Below are 22,059 nucleotides of genomic sequence, written 5' to 3'. Positions count from 1 at the left end.
TATTTAGTAACTTCTCCGGATAAACCAGCGCTATCCTGCGACCTCGATCTTTCATAGGAATGTCCCCTATTTCCCCCACTTATGCTAGATACTGTTGTGTATGTGGCCAGATGTGGTTGAGTAAAGACAGGTGATTTTGACAGGGATATCAGCAAAGTTGTAGAAGACATTATCAAGGAGGGAGCTGTTGGACATTTAGGGAAAAACGTGTTTCAAAGTTGTATAAAGGAATTTCATAGGTATGTTGAAAAAGTAAATGTAAAGATTTGTTTTTTTATCATCGGTGAATTTGTGGCAAATCAAAGAAATATTGAGATCAGATCTTTATTTTAATTCAGTGGATATAAAACTGAAAGCAGATGTCTTTCTTTCAGGTTTGATGGATTTTAAAATTGAAAGAAAATTTGGAATTTTGTTACTATATATGCAGACGGCCGCAGTAATGTTACATTCACAAAGCGGATAGATATATCGACTCCCACAGTGGAAGAATGGATGGTACAGGCGATGGAGTTGGCAAAGATGGCAAAACTGTTTTAATTAAAGAATTTATTTAGTTTTGTTTCCATCCAAAAACAGCTTCTGAACTCCAAAGGGGGGGGATTAAAATTTGACTTTAGGTTTGTATTAGATTTCACTTTGTTGTTACATAAATGGTTTCCATTAAGCAGAAATGAGAAGCAAAAAGTTGAAGTTGTAACTTTTCCTGTATCTGAAAAAAGTTAGAAGTCACTGTTTAATAAAAATTAGAAAATAACATGTTGTTTGATAATGCATAGTGTAGAGCAAATGAACAAACCAATCCTCTTTTTTGCTAGAATGTCCAGTTAAGTTTACCACAGGAATACAGGTAGTCCTCGACTTACAACAACAATTGAGTCCAAAATTTATGTTAAGTGAAATATTTGTTAAGTAAGTTTTGCCTACTTTACAACCTTTCTAGCCGCAGTTGTTAAGTGAAGCATTGCAGTTAAATTAGTTACATGGTTGTTAAATTAATCTGGCTTCCCCATTGACTTTTGTTTGTGAGAAGGTTGCAAAAGCTGTTCAAATGACTCCAGGACATTGCAACCGTCATAAATATGAACCAGTTGCCAAGCACCTGAATTTTGATCACACAGGGCTGTCTTAAGTCCGCTACTGTTCACCTTGATGCCCATGACTGCTGTGCCAAATCTGCTATGAATCATATTGTGAAATATGTGGATGACACGGCAGTGGCATAGTCCTATTCCACTCAGTATCCAAAGATGCAGCTGTAGAGGTGGCCAACAGTATTAAATATCTGGGGGTGCAGATAACTAACAACCTGAACTGGTCTCTCCACACGTCATCCTTAGTGAAGCGTGCAAACCAGCGCCTGCATTCGCTGCATCGGATGAGGAGAGCACAACTTTCTCCTTCTGTCCTGGCTACTTTTTACAGAGGCACATTTTAACAAACTGCATCACTGCTTGGTTTGGTGGCAGCAGTTCCTCAGATAGAAAGTCCATACAGAGAGTGATAAGGACAGCCGAGATGATTATAGGAAGCTTACCACCTGTCATTTAGGATATTGCTTATAAGCACTATGTGCTTAAAGAGTTTAAAATATTGTTAGAGACCCACACACACACACACTTCACGGTCTGTTTCTGTTGCTATCCTCTGGGAGGTTTCAAAATGTTCCTAGCAGGACTACCAGATTCTATAACAGCTTTGTTCCTTATGCCATCCATCTTGTAAACTTGCAAAATTCGTTTTTCTCACCATGTACATGTGTACATCCAAACTAGACTGTGTTGTTTCTTTGTGTCATATATGTGGGTATATACATAATTTTGTACTTATTTTGTCATGTTCAGGTAGCATATATTGGAGGTGGTGACCTTTTGAGAGCTGCATGCTCATAATTTTAATGGATGCCAATTAGTGTACAAAGTGACAATAAAGTTATTATTCTATTCTGTTCTATTTACTTTGAAAAAATACTTGGGAGCCATGGCCATCTTTGATGTAGAACAGCTGCCCACTTGCTGATAGAGGACAGCCCTTTCAACCACACCAATGTTGAGTGCTGGTTAACTAATAAGCTTCTTACCAAAATTCAGAGTCCTGGAATCAATCCGTACAGCCCATCATGGCTCAGCATCCACGTCATCCCAGGACTGCTCTGGCAGAATTGACCTGTCTAATTCATTTCTCCCAAGTAAGGATGTTGACGGGCTTCCCTTAATGAGAGATTGTGGGACAGAAGACAATGTTTTCCCATTATGCTCCACCCCCTATGGGATAGTTCAGGGCTTTCCAAATGTGGCAACGTTAAAGACTTGTGGACTTTAACTCCCAGGATTCCCCAGCCAGCATGACAGGTTGAGAAATTCTGGAAGTTGGATTCCGCAAGTCTTAAAGGCTGCAAAATTTGGGGAGCCCTGGAATAGTTTACACCCAAAGCCCTGGACCACATCCTCCCTGATAGCATTTGAGAAAGCAGTGGAGACCCAGCTGCTTCAGAGCTTTTATGAAGTGTGATTTTAACAATAACCGCTGTCACCAATGAAGGGGTACCAAGATGGATGGACCATTATGGATCTTATGATGTATTAATCTTGTGTATTGCTGGGAGTTTTTGGGGAGATCAGCATTATATATACACCTGACCGCTGTAAACAAATGCAGGCAATCCTCAAGTTATCATTCGTTGACCATTTGAAGTTACAATATATTTCTGATGGTTGCAGTATCCCAGGGTCATGTAATCATTTGCAACCTTCCCAGTCGGCTTCTAACAAGCCAGCTCAGTGGGGAAGACAGATTCGCTTAACAATCACATGATTCACTTAACAATGGCAGTGATACACTTAACTGGCAAAATAGTTATAAAATTAGGTGCAACTCACTTAACAGCCTCCTTGCTTAGCAATAGCAATTCTGTTCTCAGTTGTAGCCGTATGTTGAGAACTACCTGTATAGTGCAAGTCCAGGAACTGTGATTAGCAAACCATGTCTTACGACTTAGAGCAGTGTTTCTCAATCTCAACCACTTTTAAGATGGAATAGAATACAATAGAACAAAAAATAGAATAACTGAGTTGGAAGGGACCCTGAAGATCTTCTAGTCCAACCCCCTGATCAGGCAAGAAACCCTATGCCATTTCAGACAAATGATTGTCCAATCTCTTCTTAAAACCTTCCAGTGTTGGAGCATTTACAACTTCTGGAGGCAAGCTGTTCCAGTGATTAATTGTTTTGTCAGGAAATTTCTCCTTAGTTCTAAGTTGCTTCTCTCCTTGATCAGTTTCCTCCCATTGCTTCTTGTCCTGCCTTCAGGTGCTTTGGAGAATAGCTTGACTCCCTCTTCTTTGTGGCAACCCCTGAGATATTGGAACACTGCTATCATGTCTCCCCTAGTCCTTCTTTTCATTAGACTAGACATCCCAGTTCCTGCAATCATTCTTTATATGTTTTAGCCAGAGGTGGTATTCAACAGGTTATGACCAGTTCTGGAAAACTAGTAGCGGAAATTTTGAATAGTTTGGAGAACTGGCAAATACCACCTCCGACTGGAGATTTTACAGTATCCTTCCCCAGTCATGCCCACCAAGCCTCTCTCAGAGAACTGGTAGTTAAAAAAAAATTGAATCCCACCACTGGGTTTAGCTTCCAGTCCCCTAATCATCTTCGTTGCTCTTCTCTGCACTCTTTCTAGAGTCTCAACATCTTTTTTTACATTGTGGCGACCAAAACTGGATGCAGTACTCCAAGTGTGGCCTTACCAAGGCATTATAAAGTGGTATGTGTATATTTCAATTTCCAGAATCCCCCAGTCAGCAGTGCTTTATTGAATATACCAATATTGGATATGTAGCCTCTCTCTTGGTGAGCACAAGAAAGGTATGGATGAGATTGACTGGGCGTTTCTTCCAACTAGCTTTGCAACAATAGACCCAGAGACATACAGTATAAACTAAGTTTTTAGTCCTAAAAAAAACTGAAGAACATCTACACCACTGAAGACACAAAAATCACATTATACACTTTCTGAAAACTATTGAAGTGATTCCCTTGTTATCAGTTAATAGTTTCTTACGCCATCATTTCTATACAGACAACTCTGGAATGTGCACGTTAGATTTTTTTTTTTTTCGTTTTTAATTTCCACACTAACAAAAAAAATCCATTGTAACTTCAATTGACAGATTAAAGATGAATTAAACATTTTTTTAAAAAATATTATAAAATGGGAAGGTAGTTTTCAAAGAAATTTTTTTGTTAAAAAAAGTGTAGAAACTATTGCCTAAGTAAGGGAAGGGTCAATTGCATAGAAAATACAGACATGAATAAATTTGAACAGCATAACAGCTAACCTGGGTTCATGTTAACATTGGCTTTACAATCAGATGTGACTGGATTTCAACCTTAAGAGGCACAGCTACTACCCATGTCAGCTACTGTGTCTCAGGCCCACAGGCCTCTTGCGGTATATGTCAAACCCCAGAAATATACATAATTCAAGAATTTAATTCTTGATTAAAAACATGACAGCTTTTTGGGATATATGATTAAGCAGGCAAAGATACCAGACTGAGGCCAGCTAAGAGAACAGTGTTCTGTCTAAATTGCCCACATGGCCGACAGTTTCAAATATTGTTTCCTTCCTTCATTGCCTTATGAACAAATAAAGGTTTCCTGAAGCGAATCTGATGGCAAGAGTGAAAAACTTAAGCTGGCTGAGCAATCATCAACACTATGTCTGGCTAACCTTGGAGCTTTGAGACAGGGACTTTTGGCCAAGATCTACTCCTCATCTCCTCCTCAGTCTACTGATGTAGCACAGGGGCCCTGTGCTGAGTTGAGGGGAGATGGAACAGGAGGACATTGTGTGAACAGTTCCTTTGGCTCTATGGAGCTTGCCCATCCATGAAGACAGCTGGCTAAGAAAAGTGGACACCCAGAGGCAATCCACCTAGGGTTATTTGTTGCAGCTACTTGCTTCACATTGACTACTTGCCCATGTGCAAGATGTGTGTACTTTTACCACTGGGTGGTGAAATAATAATTGAACATGCTGGTGCAATGAGAAGTCCCCTCCAATACATTTGGGGAAGAGAAGCATGATGCAAAATAAGCATCTGAACAAAAACAAAGCATCATCCATATGAAGGTACAAATCCAGGGTGACACACGTACAGATTTAGGAATAACTGAATCTCAATTGACAATTAATAGCCAACTGGCAAAAAAAAAAAAAATCCCACATCATCGTTGCCTGCTAATTCCAAACTAATGCCATAAAACACAGCCATGCTATCTATAAGCCACACCTCCTCAAAGAGCCAGAGATCTTAAAAGAAAAAAACTCTCACAGCTTGAAATATCAAAGCACTACAAAAAGTAAGCCAAAGATCTAAATAAACCCAATCCAACCCACCCCCAGTCCAGTAAATTCACACTCCTGGACTCTTTTACTTCACAATTTCAAAATTATTATATTATGAAAATCCACAGCACCCCAAAATACTTTAAAGAATTACCACAGAAGCCTCAGCGTTCACATACCCATGTTTTTAATGTATTGTTCTACTTCTGGCCCTTCTGAGAAAAATGGAATCTGCTGTCTACCTAAACCCAACCCTTAATGGCAATTCATTCCCTCCCTAACCCAACCCCCTGAGGTAACAAAATCCCTCCCCAATATAATTATTCAAGTACAATTAATTCATATTGACCCAATCCTGCCTTCACTGCATTCATTGCCCCTAAACCTTCTCTCTCATTTCATTTCTCCAGCCGCAATTTGTAGCATCTAGCTGAACCGATGAGCTTGGATAAATAGAAGGGTCATTAGCTGGCTAAATCTACAAACAATAATTGAACAGATCTCAGATGTTAGCCTAGCTTGATGTGCTACCATAATATAAACTGAGTACAACAGACAGAAGAATGTACAACTGTATCAGGAAGTCTGTCGGGGATACCCCACTTAGAATTGGCAAGAGTATGGAGAAAAAGTAGGTTTCTAGAACTGGACAATCATATCCTTAGTTTACCATTTGCCACAACCACTTCTTTGCAACTAAGAATGATCTGAAAGAATTCCCTGACCTCTTACTTGATGGTTGCCACCTATCAATGTCTGGCAGATTTGGCAGTCCTAGCACTATCAAATGATAGCTTATGTTGGCTTTGTTCACAAAACATGGTAAGAAGGAAGCCACCAGTGGCAGCGGGGGAGCAGGGCAGCTAAACCCATGTGCCAGCTTTTTTTTTTCTTTCTCAGATCTCTGATGGGATGGGATCATCTGGATTCTCAATGGTTGTACCTTGGCTCTTTTGACATTTGAAGGCTACAATTTGAAGGTACAGCACCAGGCAACCTTATGGTGAGTAAAGAACATAGTGAGCTGTTTTTTTTTTTTTTTTTTTGGGGGGGAACTGGCACATATGCTCCCTCACCAGCAGAGATTACTTGCTCAGGGCATCATAGAAATAAGGTTAGGACTAAGCTATGTGAAAGACACCAATAGTCTAAGGCAAAGGTAAGGAACTATGGCCCCTTTATGACTTGTGGACTTCAACTCCCAGAACTCCCGAGCATGGCTGGCTCAGGAATTCTGGGAGTTGAAGTCCACAAGTAATAAAAGGGCCATAGTTTACCATCCCTGGTCTAACTCAATGTAGGATACCAGAGCTACCTATGCCATCTTCCATTCCTGGAAGTTAAACAAAAAGGTCGTGACACCAACAGGGAAATCTGATGATCAAAAGTCACCAAATAAACAAGAGAACTGGAATTGCTGATTATTATTATTTTGCCTCTCTCACTTCCCTTGATACACCACAACAATTTCATTACCCCAACTCTTGGTCAAATAGTTCAACAACTATAATTTGGCCCACCTCCTCTAGTTCAATATAGTTTGAATGTATTCATTTGGAATTCCAAGGCAAATGCTGTACAGAAGTGTAAAGACACATTTTGATTATCCATTGATCGACTGGAAGATAAAAGAAAAGTGAATGTAAATACTTTTGGGAAAAGTTCAAAGCAGGAGTGGAATCTGTGGCCTTCTCATGAGAGGCTGCTGAAGTACAATTTCCCAGCAATACCCATGGCAATTAGGATTTTTAATTCAGCAACATCTTGAACAGTGTTTCTCAATTGTGGCAACATGAAGATGTGTGGATTTCTAGAATTCTGGTTGGGGAATTCTGGAAGTTGAAGTCCACATGTTTTTAAGTTGCTGAGATTGAGAAACGTTGATCTGGAGTCCCACAGTTGTCTCATAGTTTGGACAACTATGATCTGGACAACTGAAAATATCCATAGACATTTAACCATTGATCTGGAGGATCACAAATTCCTATTCCTGATCTGAGAATGATAAATATTTCCTGCACACCAATAAATATCAATGTGAAATCCATAATCCACGATGGGTATCAATAGGTGGGCGTACTTTGGAAGCATATATGCAGATGCTCCATCTTTTGCACATAGATCTGCAGTCACAATATTTATCATTGCACACATGAACATAAAGAAGTAATGTAGCCAAAAAAGCAAACAAAAAACCCACAATAGTCACATGCAGCCAAATGTCTCAACCGTTATCACAGCTGAGGTTCAAAGTACTAGGACATGGTAGAAGAAAGTATGATTTTCTGGATTTCCTGGAGATTTCTTTTTTATTTGGCTGAGTCTAAAGACTAAAGAAACCCCACGGGTGATTCAATTTAATAGGTTCCCTCAACTTGGCCCCCTCCAAATGGATTAAGATAGCAACTTCCAGAATTCTCAACCAGAATATTACTGGAGAAACTTCCAGAGGTCACAAGATTGGGGAAGGCTGAGGTAAAATATAGAAATGGAGAAGAAGTGAGCAATGAAAAAATATTCTTGTAGAATAAATAAATCAGAAGCCCTTTGCATTCTTTCTTCTCCATTTCTTGACTCAAATCTCCAAGGCAAGTGAAAAGTTAATTTCTATGAGGACAGAATGAAGCAGTAAAGGGAAGGGAATAATCTTCCAATCATTTTGTCTCAATCTTGCAATGTCTTCTGTGTTCCACCTGGAGACATGTTGCTTTTATGAAGCATTTTTCTCACCTTCTGTTTGTTTGAACTGGGGACAGACCCATTTAGATTAGAACATGTTTCTATTTAGCATCCCTCAGAGCATTTCTACAGAAAAACACAGATCTGGCAGAACGAAGGATGGCTTTCAAATTCTCATTTTCCAGCAATACAGTTCCTATGTAAAACGTCATCCCCCCAAATCCTGTACACATTAGTAGTTGCAAAAGTCTCCTAAATGTTTCCTCTACTTTGATTGTAACCAGATCAGTGATCTGTTGTTGTTTTAAAAAAAAAGATTTATCAGCAGAAGTGTAATTTATTCAAATATGCAAAGTTTAGTAAGGAGAAAACTTGGTTTTCTCTCAGAATATTGCCAAAATTCAGTTTTTGTTCAAGAAAAGGAAAACATGAAATATCAAAACTTGTTTGCACGGATCCCTTAGAAAACATCTGAGGATGCTGGACAAATGCACTGCTATGATTGTTGGCAGAAGAAATCTGGGATTAATCTTCCAAAAATCAGTATAAACGTTTAGCAGTTATTTGCAAGCTGCTGGCAGAGAGAACAAACCACTGGAATCCTTCAACCTTGTTCCCCGTCATTGTTTCAAAACTATAGAATCTTAAATGTCTTCGGACCTCTAAGTCCAAGAGGCTGATTGATTGGAAAAAGCAAGCGAGAAGTACACACTTGTCAAAACAAAAAAGTGTGTACCTTTTTTGAAAAAAAAGGCACCAAATATGAGCAACAGCATTTGTTTTAAAAATCACAGGTCTGAAAAGGAATCCTAGAACATTTTCTTTCTTAGTTAGGAAATTGGGGGGGGGGAGGGGAACCTGCCCCTCCTTCACTTGTTCTCGTAATGAAAAGGTCCTCCTTGCGGAGGGGGCTGAGGATTAAGACATCTTCCAGAAGGTCAGTGAGGCAGTCAAGACCCCCGCAGCAAAAACAGCAATGGTCTGCCAAGTAGGGGTGCCGAAAAAGGAGAGGAGGCCTTCCTGGAAGGGACAAACAACAAAGGGAGGGAGAACACAAAGGCATCTTATGGTGAAACAAAGACATGTTACAGCAATGCAGGTAATCCTTGTCTTACAACCTGTGGCTTACGACAGGCCTTCCAAAATGTACTGATAACCTGGTTTTAAAGTTCTGACAGCCACAAGTGACTGCATTTCAATCCCTAGGCAACCAGCTCACTTTGATGGCCATTTGAAGTGTCCTACAGGTATGTGACTGCAAGGCTGAAAATTCTTATTTACTTCCACTTTTTGCCAAAAAGGGCCCCATAGCAAACAATTGATTCATTTAATGACCGTGGCATTCACTTAATGAATGCAAATGAAGAAAAAAAAAAGGCTGAAAAATTGGATCGGTCTCTTTACGACTGCCTTATGAGGTGTCAAACCCGCGGCCCGAAGCCCAGATGTGTCACGTGCTGGCCCCACCCCCGCCCAATTTAGCGAAGAGGGGAAAAGTCCTGATACGTCATATGGTGAACCTGTGACGACACAAGTTCAACACCCGTTTTAAAGCCAGGCTCCATCACATTCATAAGTTGAAGAGTACCTGTACAAGCATCAAGATAAGGCTGTCATGTTTACAGTTGTCCTATGAAAGCCCACATCCCTGTACTTCTATCTTCACAGCGATCTTGTGAAGGAGACTGGGCTGAGACGGAGCACCTCTGAAACATCCAGCAATGGTGGTCTTGATCTGTCCATTCCCACCACCCCTTGATCAACCCAACACCTAAACCAAATAGGCTGTCTTTGTTTCCCAGCTACTGTATGGTTATGTAGAAAGAAAGTTTTTAAACAAAAATCCATGATTGCTGAAAATTTGGGGAAGCAATGTTCAGGTTTTTTCTCTTCTCCAAAATGTTGACAAAGGAATTGTTCAGCTGAGAGAAAACACATAAAGGAGTGAGTGAGAAGTGAGAAGCTTTAAAACACTTCACATCTTCCCTCTTTTTGTTGTTAAATATAAAAAGGGATTTAATTACTTGACAGCCTCTGTTCCTGAGTGAACTACTAAAATCAATGTGATCAGTTCTCACCACATGCTAAACCACCATGTGATTTGCCTGGCTTTGGCTTAACCTGTATGAATTCAATAATTGTTAAAACCATAGTATATGGCCTTGGTGTAACTGTACATACTCAGAACTGTGGATTACTAAAACATACAGTTAAGTAAATCATAGCTTAGTGGGCCAAGAAAACTCATCTCAATATATGCTTGTATTCAGAATTAACTATACTGCACAAAGCTTCAGTTTGTGGGCCCTGAAGTTTTGGTATTAAAAAACTGAAATCTGCTTTACATCTTTGATAAAGGTTTTCTAATCTGAAGGAAGTCAAGGTAAAATCCCTGTAAACTCTAAATCAGTGATCCCCAACCTTTTACGCGCGGCCCGGTACTGGCATTAGCTGGGCGCCGCCATCTTTTTGATGAAAAAGTGCTTCCGGTGAGCTTTTTACCGGAAAAGCTCACCGGAAGCACTTTTCATCAAAAAGATGGCGGCGCCCAGCAAGCCAGCGGCCCGGTAGGACTTGTTCCACGGACCGGTGGTTGGGGACCCCTGCTCTAAATGACATTTATACTGTAAATGAGAGCCAGCCTGAGGTGCTGACCTAGAAACGAGGAGTCTCTGAGTTCTAGACCCACCTTAGGTATGAAAGTTGGCCGGGTGACTTTGGGCCAGTCACCAGGAGACTGTGACTTCTAGTCCTGTTTCAGGCATGAAAGCTGACTGGGTGGATTTGTGCAATCACTTTCTCTTAGTCCAACACATCTCAAAAGGTTGTTGTGGGGAAAATAGGAGGAGGAAGGAGTATTATGTATATTTGCTGCCTTGAGTTTACTTATAAAGTAATAAAGCTGGGATAAAAAGTCTAATATAGCTGGGATAAATAAAGCTGGGATTAAAAAAAAAAATCTAATCTCACCCATCCTCCCTGGGCTTGGATCCAGGACAGGACATGTTCCTGGATATATTCCATAGTCCAGCTGATGACAGTCCTTAGGAGCTCTGGTAATTTACTGCACACTACCTGTTGAAAAATGACAAAACCAAGAAAGAAAAAAGTTAGTTATTAAAAACAGCCAAGATGGGGAGAAATCCATGAAAAAGGAAGCCAAAAATGGACAGCAACTGGGAAGGGTGTCTGAAAAAGGGGAAGACTAGAAATGACATACTTACTTTTAGGACTAACTTGCATGCAAAATAGAACAATGCCACCACACGTCCCCAGTTAAAAGCACCGTCTGAGAACATCTCAGCAGCCACTCGAAAGAAAACTTCCTTGGGGGGATACATCTGAACTTGTTCTATCATCCTATAAGGTGCAGCAAAAAAAAAAAAAAACAGCCTAAATTAGAGACGGTTAAATATTGGGAGAAGCTCAGTGAACCTCGTACAATGCAGGTTTTTTTTTAAGTGATCCAAGGAGAGTTAAATTTTGGCCTCCTGTAAAGCAAAACTCTTTGAAGTCATGTGTAAGAAATTCATTAGACTTGGAAGCAGAAAGTGAGAGAGTTGTCAAGCTGGACAGAAATAAGCAGTTTTTATTTATTTATTCATTTATTTGTATCCCGCCTTCATTATTTTCACAAATAACTCAAGGCAGCGAACATATCCAACACACATTCCTCCTTTTATTTTCCCCACAACAACAATCCTGTGAGGTGGACTGATACAGAGTGATTGGCTCAAAATCACACAGCCAGCTTTCATGGCTAAGGCGAGAACTCACAAGTCTCCTGCTTTCTAATGTGGTGCCTTAATTACTAGACCAAACTGGCTTTCTTTTGCCGTCTTGCTTTTGCTACCCAGACACCTTCTTAGAGTGCTGGGATTACAATTCCCTTCCAATAAAAAGCTCTGAATGTTAAGAATCAGGTAGACTAAAAATTGCATTATCTAATTAAGTCAAATTTCCTCTAAGGAACTCCCAGGATCACTTAGCATCAAATTGGTAATATCAAATAATAGACGCATACTATTCCTAGTCCTGGTAACCCTGCATTGCAATACTCAATCCAGAGCAATTCACATGGCATTAGTTTTGATTTGGGGGCTCCTACTATGAGTAAAATTATTTTAAAAATTGTCTAAGCATATCTGTACTCTGCATAGGATTTGTTAGATTACAACCTTCTGTAACAATTTACATGGCATTTGAACAACCAATTATATAGGCTTTAATTTAATTTTTACTGTGTAATGCTCTGCAAACTGCAATACTTAAAATATAAATAAAAATAATTGATTGACTTAATTCAAGATTACACAGAGGTGTTAAAGGGGTTAACAGCAGACAAAAAAGCAATAACTACATGAATGCAAAGCTTACTTCTATTAGGCGGAAGACTAATAGCTGATATATATATATATGAACTCTGTTGATTTTATACAACAGGTATTCCTTGACTTGTGACTAAGCAACTGTTCAAAGCTATACTGCCTTCCAAAAGATATTTATGGCCTGAGTGTCAAAATTCCAATGGCAGCACAGACACACCCAGCAGTCATGTGATTATATTTTGGGCGCTTGGTAACTAGCTCACATTTATGACCATTTGCAGCTTCCTATGATCACGTAACCATGATTTATTGTGTGTGTGTGTTTTGCTGGAAAATGATATTTACTTCCAGTTTCTGGCAAAATCTGCCCATTATGGACAAAATATATCATAAAATTGGGTCAGTCAGATGGGTGCCTCAACTTACGACTATCATGACATATGATGGAAATTCCAGGCTCCACTGCATTGTAAGTCAAAGTCTCCCTATAGTTCTTCCTCCCCAACTTTGTTTAGAAGTGTTCATGAATAATGGGACTGCAACAATTTAGATCTTCTAAAAAAGAAAAAAATGGCTACATTGGTGGGCAACACGGCTGCCAAAAACTTTACCTCTGCAGCTCCGTGTTTCCATCCAGCTCATCTCCAATCCGGCGCAGGCACTCACTTAGCGATTTGGTATTGGAATTACAAGCCTGAGCCTCTGCATCTTCAAGCTCTGCCATGGTCACCTCAATGCGTTCTGAATCTCCACAGCACTGTACCCGATCCCTGATAAAGCTGAAAACAGGATCCCAGTAAAATAAATTAAGTCATATGAGAATTTTCAGCCTGAGATCTCAACTAGCTCTGTCCTTGCAGGTCTTTGTAGAACAGGGGTGCCAAACCCGTGGCCCGCAGGCTGGATGTGTCATGTGCTGGCTCTGCCCCCGCCCCGTTTAGCGAAGGGGAAAAAAAAATCCTGATACGTCACGTGATGCCACGAGTTTGACAGCCCTGTTGTAGAAGAATCAACAGCTCAAAGTCTTGGCTTTATTGCTAATTTCTCCAAGAGGGGGAACTATATGCCTCCAGAGTAGTACTTCTCAACATTAGCAACTCCCAGAGTTCCACACATCTTTAACGTCATCAAGGTTGAGAAACCCGAGTCCAGATATATGCTGAAGATAAAGAACTCACCTTTTGAGAAGAATGGTTCCTGTCTGAAGGATTTGATCTGAACTTGTGCCTGAAAAGGAAAAACAAACAAACATATGAGCTATGAGAAGAAACATCTCCAGGATCAAAGCAGTCAAGTTAACTAAGATCTAAGCTCTGCCCAGCCCAGCATCCTGCTTCACACCATTGAACTACAGGAAGTCCTTGATTTACAACTATTCGCTTAATGACTATTCAAAGTTACAATGGCACCCAAAAAAAAAAAAATGACTTGTGACCAGTTCTCACACTTATAACCATTGCAGCCACCCCATAGTCATGTGATCGAACGTCAGGTGCTTGGCAACCAGCGTGCAGTTAAAATGGTTGCAGTGTCCTGGGATTGTCATATGTTACCTTCCTGGGCAGCTTCTGACAAGCAAAGTCAAAGGGGGAAGTCACATTTGCTTAACGACCGCACAATTCACTTAACTTTAGTGATTTGCTTAACAACCGGGACAAAGAGGTCATAAAATGAAACACAACTTGCTTAACAACTGCCTTACTTAATAATGGAAATTCTGGGCTCAACTGTAGTCGAAGACTGCCTGTACTGGAATCTCATACCCAGCATATAAAGAATTTCCATTCTCTGTGACTCATCTAATCCCTATTACGGTCTGTCATCGCATCTTGCTCAGCAAATGGCAAAAATCAATTGACTGGCACAATAGCATTACGGGACACGTGCCATTATTATAGCATAGTTTATATGTTTTGTTATGACATGCCTACTAAATGGCTACAACTTGATTTGTTTAGCATGGTAAGCCAAAGCTAATATTAGGGAGGACAGGGGAAAAATCCCAAAAGACTTAGGCTAGAATAGCAGGCAAGAAAAAGTAGATTAAAAATAAGTACAGGTAGCTCTCGACTTATGAACACATTTGAGCCCAAAATTTATCTCTCTAAGTGAGGCAGATTTTACAATATACTTATTAAATGAGTCAGTGCAGTTCTTAAGTTACTAGCAGTTATTAAATGAATCTGGCTTCCCAATGGACTTTGCTTGTCAGAAGGTCGCAAGAGAAGATCACATGACTCCAGCATTGCAACCATCATAAATACGAGCCAACTGCCAAGCATCTGAATTATGATCATGTGACCATGGGTATGCTGCAACGGTCGTAAGTATGAAAAACAGTCATAAGTCACTTTTTCAGTGCCCTTTGGATGGTCACTAAATGAACTGTGGTAAGCCGTGGTCTACCTGTAGGGGGAAATGTAAGGCTATGCAACTAGATAAGGAAAACGAGAGATGTATATATCGGACAGGGTAAATCTGGTTCAAGAGCGGCACATGCAAGAGATACTTAGATGTACTATTGAATCACAAGCTGAACCTATTCCAATATGTAATGCAGCTGAAAAGAAGGCCAACAACTTCTTGAAAAGCCTCAAAAGGAGCGTAAAGTCCAGATCACAGGAAGTAATTGTCCTTTTCTGCTCCGCCTTGATGAGGCTTCAGAGTATTGTGCTGAGTCCTGCACTTGATAAACAGAAGCAAGTCTAGAGAAGAACTACTAGGATGATAAAAGATCTAGAAAACAAATTAATCCTGTGAGGAATAGTTAAAAGAACTAGGTAGGTCTAGGCTGAAGAAAAGATTGAGAAGGAACACGATAGCTATCTTTAAATATCTGAAGGGTTATCACACTGTAGAGCAGGGATGTCAAACTTACATGTTGTCACGTGATGTATTATAACTTTTTCCTCCTTTGCTAAACTAGGAGTGGGTGTGGCCAGCACGTGACCCATCCGCCCACAGGCTGCGAGTTTGACACCCCTTCTGTAGAGCGTTAAGGACAATTGTCTCATGCTCCAGAGGGAGCAAAGCTAGTGGGATGAATCTTCCAAGGATATAAATATAGATCAGACTGGTGGGCCGCGAGAAAATTTTGGTGGGCTGCAGAGAAATCTCATCCCCAGAGCACCCCCCAAAGCAATTAATCCAGGCTGCGCAGAAACACAAGGCTGCGCCGCCCACATAGCCTGCGGGAACCTTCCCCGCCCACTCATTCCTTACTGGCAAACTTGCCTGCTAAGTTGCTATTTTTCCTTTTTCTGACCATCAGCTGTTCTGCTGTGCCGGGAGATTTAGATTAGCTAGGAAACAGGAAATGGTTGGATTTCTTGCTTTCTAGCTAGTCTTTAGATCTTCGGCTCTGCTTTTAAGCACAGCCGAACCTCCCTTAGGACTGAAGGTTCTATTATTCAGTGCAGACACTCGACAAGCAAATTTTATGTGACAGACTCAGGTAGCCGATGGCAAATAGATAGATCACTGAATGATTCTGTGAGCAACTCATTCCGCCTACCTGCTTTGCCTGATTTTAGGGAAAAGTTGCTCTTTTTTTAATAAAAAATTTAACATTTACATACATGGCGTGTTGTGAGTTAAATTTGTGAGTTTGCTTGCTAGCAAATTTTATGTGACAGACTGAGCTAGCCAAAGGCAGATAGATAGATCTCTGAATGAATCTGTGATTCTGTGAGCAACTCAATCTGCCTGCCTGCTTTTCCTGATTTTGGGTAAAAGTTGCTCTTTTTTATTATGAAAAATTTAATATTTATATAAATATTTATAATATTTACATATAAGCCATGCCCAGCCAGTCACATGACCACCAAGCCACACCCACAAATTAGGCCATGCCCACAAAACCGGTTAGTGGTCCCTGGGATTTAAAATTATAAGTTTGATGGTCTCTGAAGTCCAAAAGGTTGATGACCCCTGTTCTAGATTGCCTTCTTTGCTGATCATGGGGAGGTGTTGACAGAATAGAAAACATGAGAGGTAAGAACATGTATGTACAAAAACTCGAGAATACAGACAAATGTTAAGTGAAAAACAGTAGTGAACTTTTCATGAACCTGGCATTACTACTAACCTATATTTCTACTTAGGCATGCTGAGCATATTTTAAAAATAGTTTCAGTTTCATGTTGCCCTAACATTGGTGTTTTCACATACAAATTAATAACAAATATATGTACAATTGGCCACTTAGTGACTGCTCCAAATTATGACAGACCTCCCCGCGATTACTTGCAACCCAGATTCAAAGTTCCGAGGCCTTCTCCCCTACATGGTTATGTGGTCACATTTTGCTCAGTAACTGGCCCTCATCTACATCTGTTTGCAATGTCCCGTGGTCACATGACTGTAATTTAATACATTTTTTTTGACAGAAACCAGTGTTTACTTTCAATTTTCCACCCATTGGGGAAGTCAAACTCACTTAACAATCATGGTAATTCACTTAATGACTTCTGCAAAAAAAGGTTGTAAAATTGGCCGTGGTCACCAGGTGACCCAACAAAAAATTGCAACCATAATTCCAGGCTGAATTACGGTTATAAGTCAAGGACTGCCTGTATAAAGCTCTAAGAAACCCATTTTTACATTATGGCTATAAGGCAGCTTCGCCATCTTCAGGTCCCCTGTATACAATTGGACCCCAATTTCAATGGTGTTGCTGGCTATGATTTTGGGGAATTGTGCTTTTGACATCTGTGTGAGCCAGGCAGAAGAACAACATTCTTAGAGATGAATTATTTCTGGCTGGATGGTTGATCCTTGATCTTTTTATCCGTTCTAAGACCAAAAATAATGAACTGATACTTGAAGCAATCACATGATATGATAGCTAAATATGCTACTAGGTAAATAATTAGTCATGATGAGACTCTCTTGAAAGGAAATGGGTGGCACGTCAAAGAAATGAAAAAGGAAATTGGTTTATTTGCTAGAACTGATGATGGAAGAACTTGGTTTTCTTTATCATCTTTTATTAACATTTGCAACGGGTAACTTTCGGACTAAGGGAAAGGAGTTTCTTGGTTAAAAGGTGAGTCAACCATGCTGACATGAGTAAGAGTATACAAAGGTTCACATGCTGCTCTATAAGTTCGCTTCTTAGTTTCTGTTCAACATTCTCTTAGTTTCAATTCATCAGTTCCATCCCCTTGGACACTGCAAGATTCATTACCTCAGGGGTCACCAACCTTTTGGACCTCAGGGACCACCAAACTCATAATTTTAAATCCCAGGGACCACTAACCGGTTCTGTGGGCATGGGCTAATTTGTGGGTGTGGCTTGGTGGTCATGTGACTGGCTGGACATGGCTTATATGTAAATATTATAAATATTTATATAAATATTGATTTTTTTATAAAAACGAGCAACTTTTACCCAAAATCAGGCAAAGCAGGTAGGCGGATTGACTTGCTCACAGAATCATTCAGTGATCTATCTATTTGCCATCGGCTACCTGAGTCTGTCACATAAAATTTGCTTGCCGTGAGTCTGCACTGAATAATAGAACCTTCAGTCCTAAGGGAGGTTTGGCTGTGCTTAAAAACAGAGCCGAAGATCTAAAGACTAGCTAGAAAGCAAGAAATCCAACCATTTCCTGTTTCCTAGTTAATCTAAATCTCCCGGCACAGCAGAACAGCTGATGGTCAGAAAAAGGAAAAATAGCAACTTAGCAGGCAAGTTTGCCAGTAAGGAATGAGTGGGCGGGGAAGGTTCCCGCAGGCCATGTGGGCGGCGCAGCCTTGTGTTTCTGCGCAGCCTGGGTTAATTGCTTTGGGGGGTGCTCTGGGGATGAGATTTCTCTGTGGCCCACCAAAATTTTCTCACGGCCCAGCGGTTGGCAACCACTGATCTAGAAAGAATCTTTGCCTGACAGAGTAATACATCCTTGCCTCCCATTCACCCCCCAAAATGCACCAATTAAAAACATTTGTTTTACACCAGAATAAAACTGTAGTTTTCTGAAATTTCAATACCATCTCTAGTGCCTGGATCCACACCAAACATGTGGCAGGTTATGTCTTCCTGTTTTTTTCACATTTATACCTTGTGCCTTTTTCAACCCTCCTGATCTAAATTTAGATTGTAAGTTGCTAACAAGCAGAGACTTGTCCTTTACGTAATGATCATTAACTTGATTTTGATAAAGTAATGAGATAGATTTACAGAAGGCGCTTCTAGAGAAAATTTTCAACCAGAGAGCCAAACAGAACTACTTTCAGAGGCAATACTCCTCTGAACAATAATCTAGTAGTGCTTCTCAATTTTGACAACTTTTAAGATGGGTGGACTTCAACTCCCAAAATTCCCTAAGCAACATTCCCTCTGGCTCCTAAGTAGCTTTTAGGTTTATGTGTGGCCAAAAAAATTATGAATTAGAAATACTATTATTTAATCTGATCAAGCACGGCCTTTTGAAGTTTTAATAAATAACTACGTATTTAATACATGTTAGCACCAATATCTGTAGCAAGGACCATTCATTTATTTACATGGGTGCCCATCTTTCAACAAAGATTCTGGGCAGCTAATAGAATTAAAACTCAAAAGAAATGAACCAATAACAACAACAAAATTCAAGATAGGTTATAACAAAAAAATAAATAGAAAACACAAGGGCCACAGCAAGAACTACAACAATATCCATCTCAATAGCTAGGGAAAAACAAACCCAATTCATATATCAGTTCTGGTGAAGAAATGAATTTAATGTCAAAAAATACAGTGGCAAATTATTAGATACATTTCTAAAATTTAGTAGTTCAGATAAACTTCAACACTGTTAAACAATTTTATTTTGCTATTTTTGATTTCTGCCTACCAAAGGATCTCTTGTGTTTTGCCTAAAAATGGAGAATATTTTTTTTCTTTGTTTTCTCAAATTTGGAAATATAGGCAGAAATAAACAAATAGAATTCAAGAATTCAAGATCTAAATTAACAAAATTTACAAAAGCCAATTTACAAACCAAGTTAACAGGCAATCAAGATGGATAACACTTTTTCTTTAAAAAATGAGGATCTTAATTAAATCACATTTTATGATTGTTAAATGTTATTGAGATCTTATTTAATTTAAACACATCAATATGAATATTCATCTGAACTTTGAATTATATTTTATCAGCATATTGGTTAATGGTAACCAATTGATTGACCTCGTTTGACAAGAGGCACCATTTTCTTATCTCTCTTTGTAAAACTGACAAAGATGGAGGGAGGAGAAATGGAAGAGACTTGGACAGGAGGAAGAAAGGGTGGTGGGCGTACAGTTTCTTAAAATAAATTTCTGAGTTCTGCTGAAGAAAATGTAGGAATTAAATCCCATTGAGACAGCACACCATAAAGTGACGAGAATAATTTTTGAATCTCCAGATAAGACAACCACGCATATCAAATGCCCAAACAATTCAATTTTTCAGAAACTGAATCAAAACGTACCATACGAGTAGTGAAAAATGTATTTCTATATCAAAGTACAAGAAATTAACGATTAAACCAGTGATTTAAATCATATCTATCATCCTTTAAACATATTAAATCTTCACTCCAAAAGATCTATGTGAAAAGCAAAATCGAATGTGAACGTTTCTAACTTATAGTTATGAGACGGACAATTATCAAGAGCAAAGTCCCATTACTATTAAAAAAGCATTGCACTGCTACTCCATCTTTCTCTTTATTACTGGATATTTATTTGTGTGTGTGAGAGGGAGGAAGGGACATAAATAACAGTTTTAAAAAATGGATGTATTAGAATTACAATAAATTTGGAGCACTTGCACATTCAACTTAATGGAAAGCTTAGCCCAATAAAACCATCATCTATAAACACCTGAAACAGACTCCACAGCTTTACTATAATGCCATTCTTTTTTTGCTTTCCCTCATTTTATTTGTTAATAAATTCAAAAGTTTCCGTGCGATTTTGTGACATTTTAATTAACTTCCTGAAAACACTGCCCTTATATAGATTTTCAGTTTCTACTTTGATGATGGCATCCATCGCCACCTCACGTTTCAATGTTTTGTTGTGGCTTTTATTTTCGGGAACTTATTGTGTTCCTTTGTGCACCAGCCACTGGACTACAATTTTATCAAAAAAAAAAGTCTGTGTAAACAACCTTTTCAAACATTTCCAACTCAGTTGCAGCACCTGAAATCTGCCCTGGCATTGCCCACTCCCACCCAGAGGTTTAAACACCGCCAACTCTGCTGTCTTTGAAACGGATATTTTTTCCAATCTTGCAATATTCTGGATTTGTTCCTGGTAAACACCTATTCCTATTTCTTCTTCATCATTATCAACAACCTCCATAGGGTGGAGGTGTGTGTATTAATGTACTGTGATTTTGTTTTTAATTTGAATCAGAGTTGCTTTCCACACGGTTAGCTTTAGAAATCTAAATCATCAATGACAGATCCTCATCAGAATTGTTAATGCACTGTGATTTTGTTTTTAATTTGAATCAGAGTTGCTCTCGAGTCGGGTGGCTTTAGAAATCTAAGTCATCAATGACCAGATCCTCATCGGAATCCGGGCTCAGCATCTTTGGAGCGCTAAATAAAACTCTCCTGCTAGGTTAGGTTCCCCTATTGTCGTTTCAAAATCTTTATTCCGATTTAGTCACCCTGAGGCAAGGCATCACTTCAAGAATAAAGCCTCCCATAGATGAAAAGCACCCCGAGATTCTCGAGGAGGAAGCAGCAGAAGCCCAAAGGCAGCCGAGGCGGGATTTTTTTTTGCCCGCCACCTGAACCTACCTGGCAGGGTTGTCGCATGGACACAAACAAAACATGCCCACGGCCCTGCCCTTCCTCATCCCGGCAAGACTGCAACCCTCAGCCAGCGGAGGCAATGGGAGAGTCGCTGGGTGGGGACGGCGACTGTCGGAGTGGGTCTCCTTAGGAAGGCGCTAGGCTGGAGAGGAGCAGCATCAAGGCGCTCAGGCTAAAAGGGCGAAGGGAGCCATGGAAATCTTCATGCCCGGGCATGCCCTCGTCTTCGGAGAGGCAGCTCGCGCGTGCTTTGGCGTTCAGCCTCCGACAGGCTGGCCCGGCTGCCGCGCCCCGCCTTCCCTGCTCCCCGAGCCCCGGCACGCTCACCCTCCATGCGAGGCGGGAGCTCCCGCTCCCTCCCGGGACCCGCCGCTGCCGCCGCCATCGCTCCACTCTACTCAGCTGTGCCCGACTCAAGGCGGCAACCCGCTTTATAGAGTCACGTGATCCAGCGGCCGGCAGGGGGACAGGAGGAATAAAAAAAAAAGTGAGAGGTGGGGGGGGAGGAAAAGCAGCGCGGAGAATGGGAGAGGGTCATTGCCGGTCACGTGACGATGCAGAGGGAGAAGGCGGGCTGAAGCCGTGACATCCTCTTTTCTGGTTGCCGGCTAACAGAGCCGAGTAGGGAACGGCGGGAGAAGGGGGCTAATGCAACCGCGCAAACTTCCGTCAGCTCCTGCGCAAAACTGTTTTTGTAGCAAATACATGTAAGGGCATAACCCGCCCCCTCACGGCTTCTTGGACCACGTGACCAGGGTATCGGCGTTCCTTTCTAAAGGAAGGGGCGAAAGTACAGCGATCATGCGATGCGAAGTAAGTGATCGTGTGAGGCAGAGGAGGCCCCGCCCTGTTCGAAGAAAGACTTTAGTCCCCCGGCACTGCCGGTAGGGGGCAGCAAAA

General features: G+C 40.5%; 1 protein-coding gene across 2 annotated transcripts; it reads right to left on the bottom strand.

Annotated features, from left to right (window-relative positions):
- Window positions 1-6,888: 6,888 nt before the first annotated feature.
- LOC113418550 (apoptosis regulator BAX) lies at window positions 6,889-21,760 on the bottom strand. 2 transcript variants are annotated; one of them, XR_015745765.1, is made up of 7 exons: window positions 21,487-21,673; window positions 13,545-13,593; window positions 12,978-13,145; window positions 11,263-11,398; window positions 11,009-11,113; window positions 9,627-9,960; window positions 8,348-9,058 (listed from the first exon to the last, which is right to left on the bottom strand). XR_015745765.1 is itself a non-coding variant. In XM_026677474.2 (6 exons), exons 1-6 carry the CDS (start codon window positions 21,542-21,544, stop codon window positions 8,957-8,959), a joined length of 618 nt encoding a protein of 205 aa, XP_026533259.1. In that variant the 5' UTR covers window positions 21,545-21,760; the 3' UTR covers window positions 6,889-8,956. The 2 variants fall into 2 exon arrangements, 1 of the variants encoding a protein (XP_026533259.1); XM_026677474.2 differs by lacking the exon at window positions 9,627-9,960 and having other exon boundaries at window positions 6,889-9,058; window positions 21,487-21,760.
- Between the last annotated feature and the right edge of the window lie 299 nt (window positions 21,761-22,059).

The sequence above is a fragment of the Notechis scutatus genome, chromosome Z, assembly GCF_049901735.1.
Source record: "Notechis scutatus isolate UNSWTSFEM ecotype Mainland chromosome Z, rNotScu1.2, whole genome shotgun sequence".
Taxonomy (NCBI): Eukaryota; Metazoa; Chordata; class Lepidosauria; order Squamata; family Elapidae; genus Notechis; species Notechis scutatus.
This window is presented reverse-complemented; position numbering and strand designations above follow the sequence as displayed.

Excerpts from the sequence above, each read along its gene's own strand:
- LOC113418550 (XM_026677474.2), bottom strand. The coding sequence starts at position 21,544 with ATGGCGGCGGCAGCGGCGGGTCCCGGGAGGGAGCGGGAGCTCCCGCCT. Across the intron at positions 13,594-21,486 it reads GCTCCCGCCTCGCATGGAGG|GCACAAGTTCAGATCAAATC; the intron begins GTGAGCGTGCCG and ends TTTCCTTTTCAG. Across the intron at positions 9,059-11,008 it reads TCCAAGCCCAGGGAGGATGG|GAAGGCCTCCTCTCCTTTTT; the intron begins GTGAGATTAGAT and ends TGTCCCTTCCAG.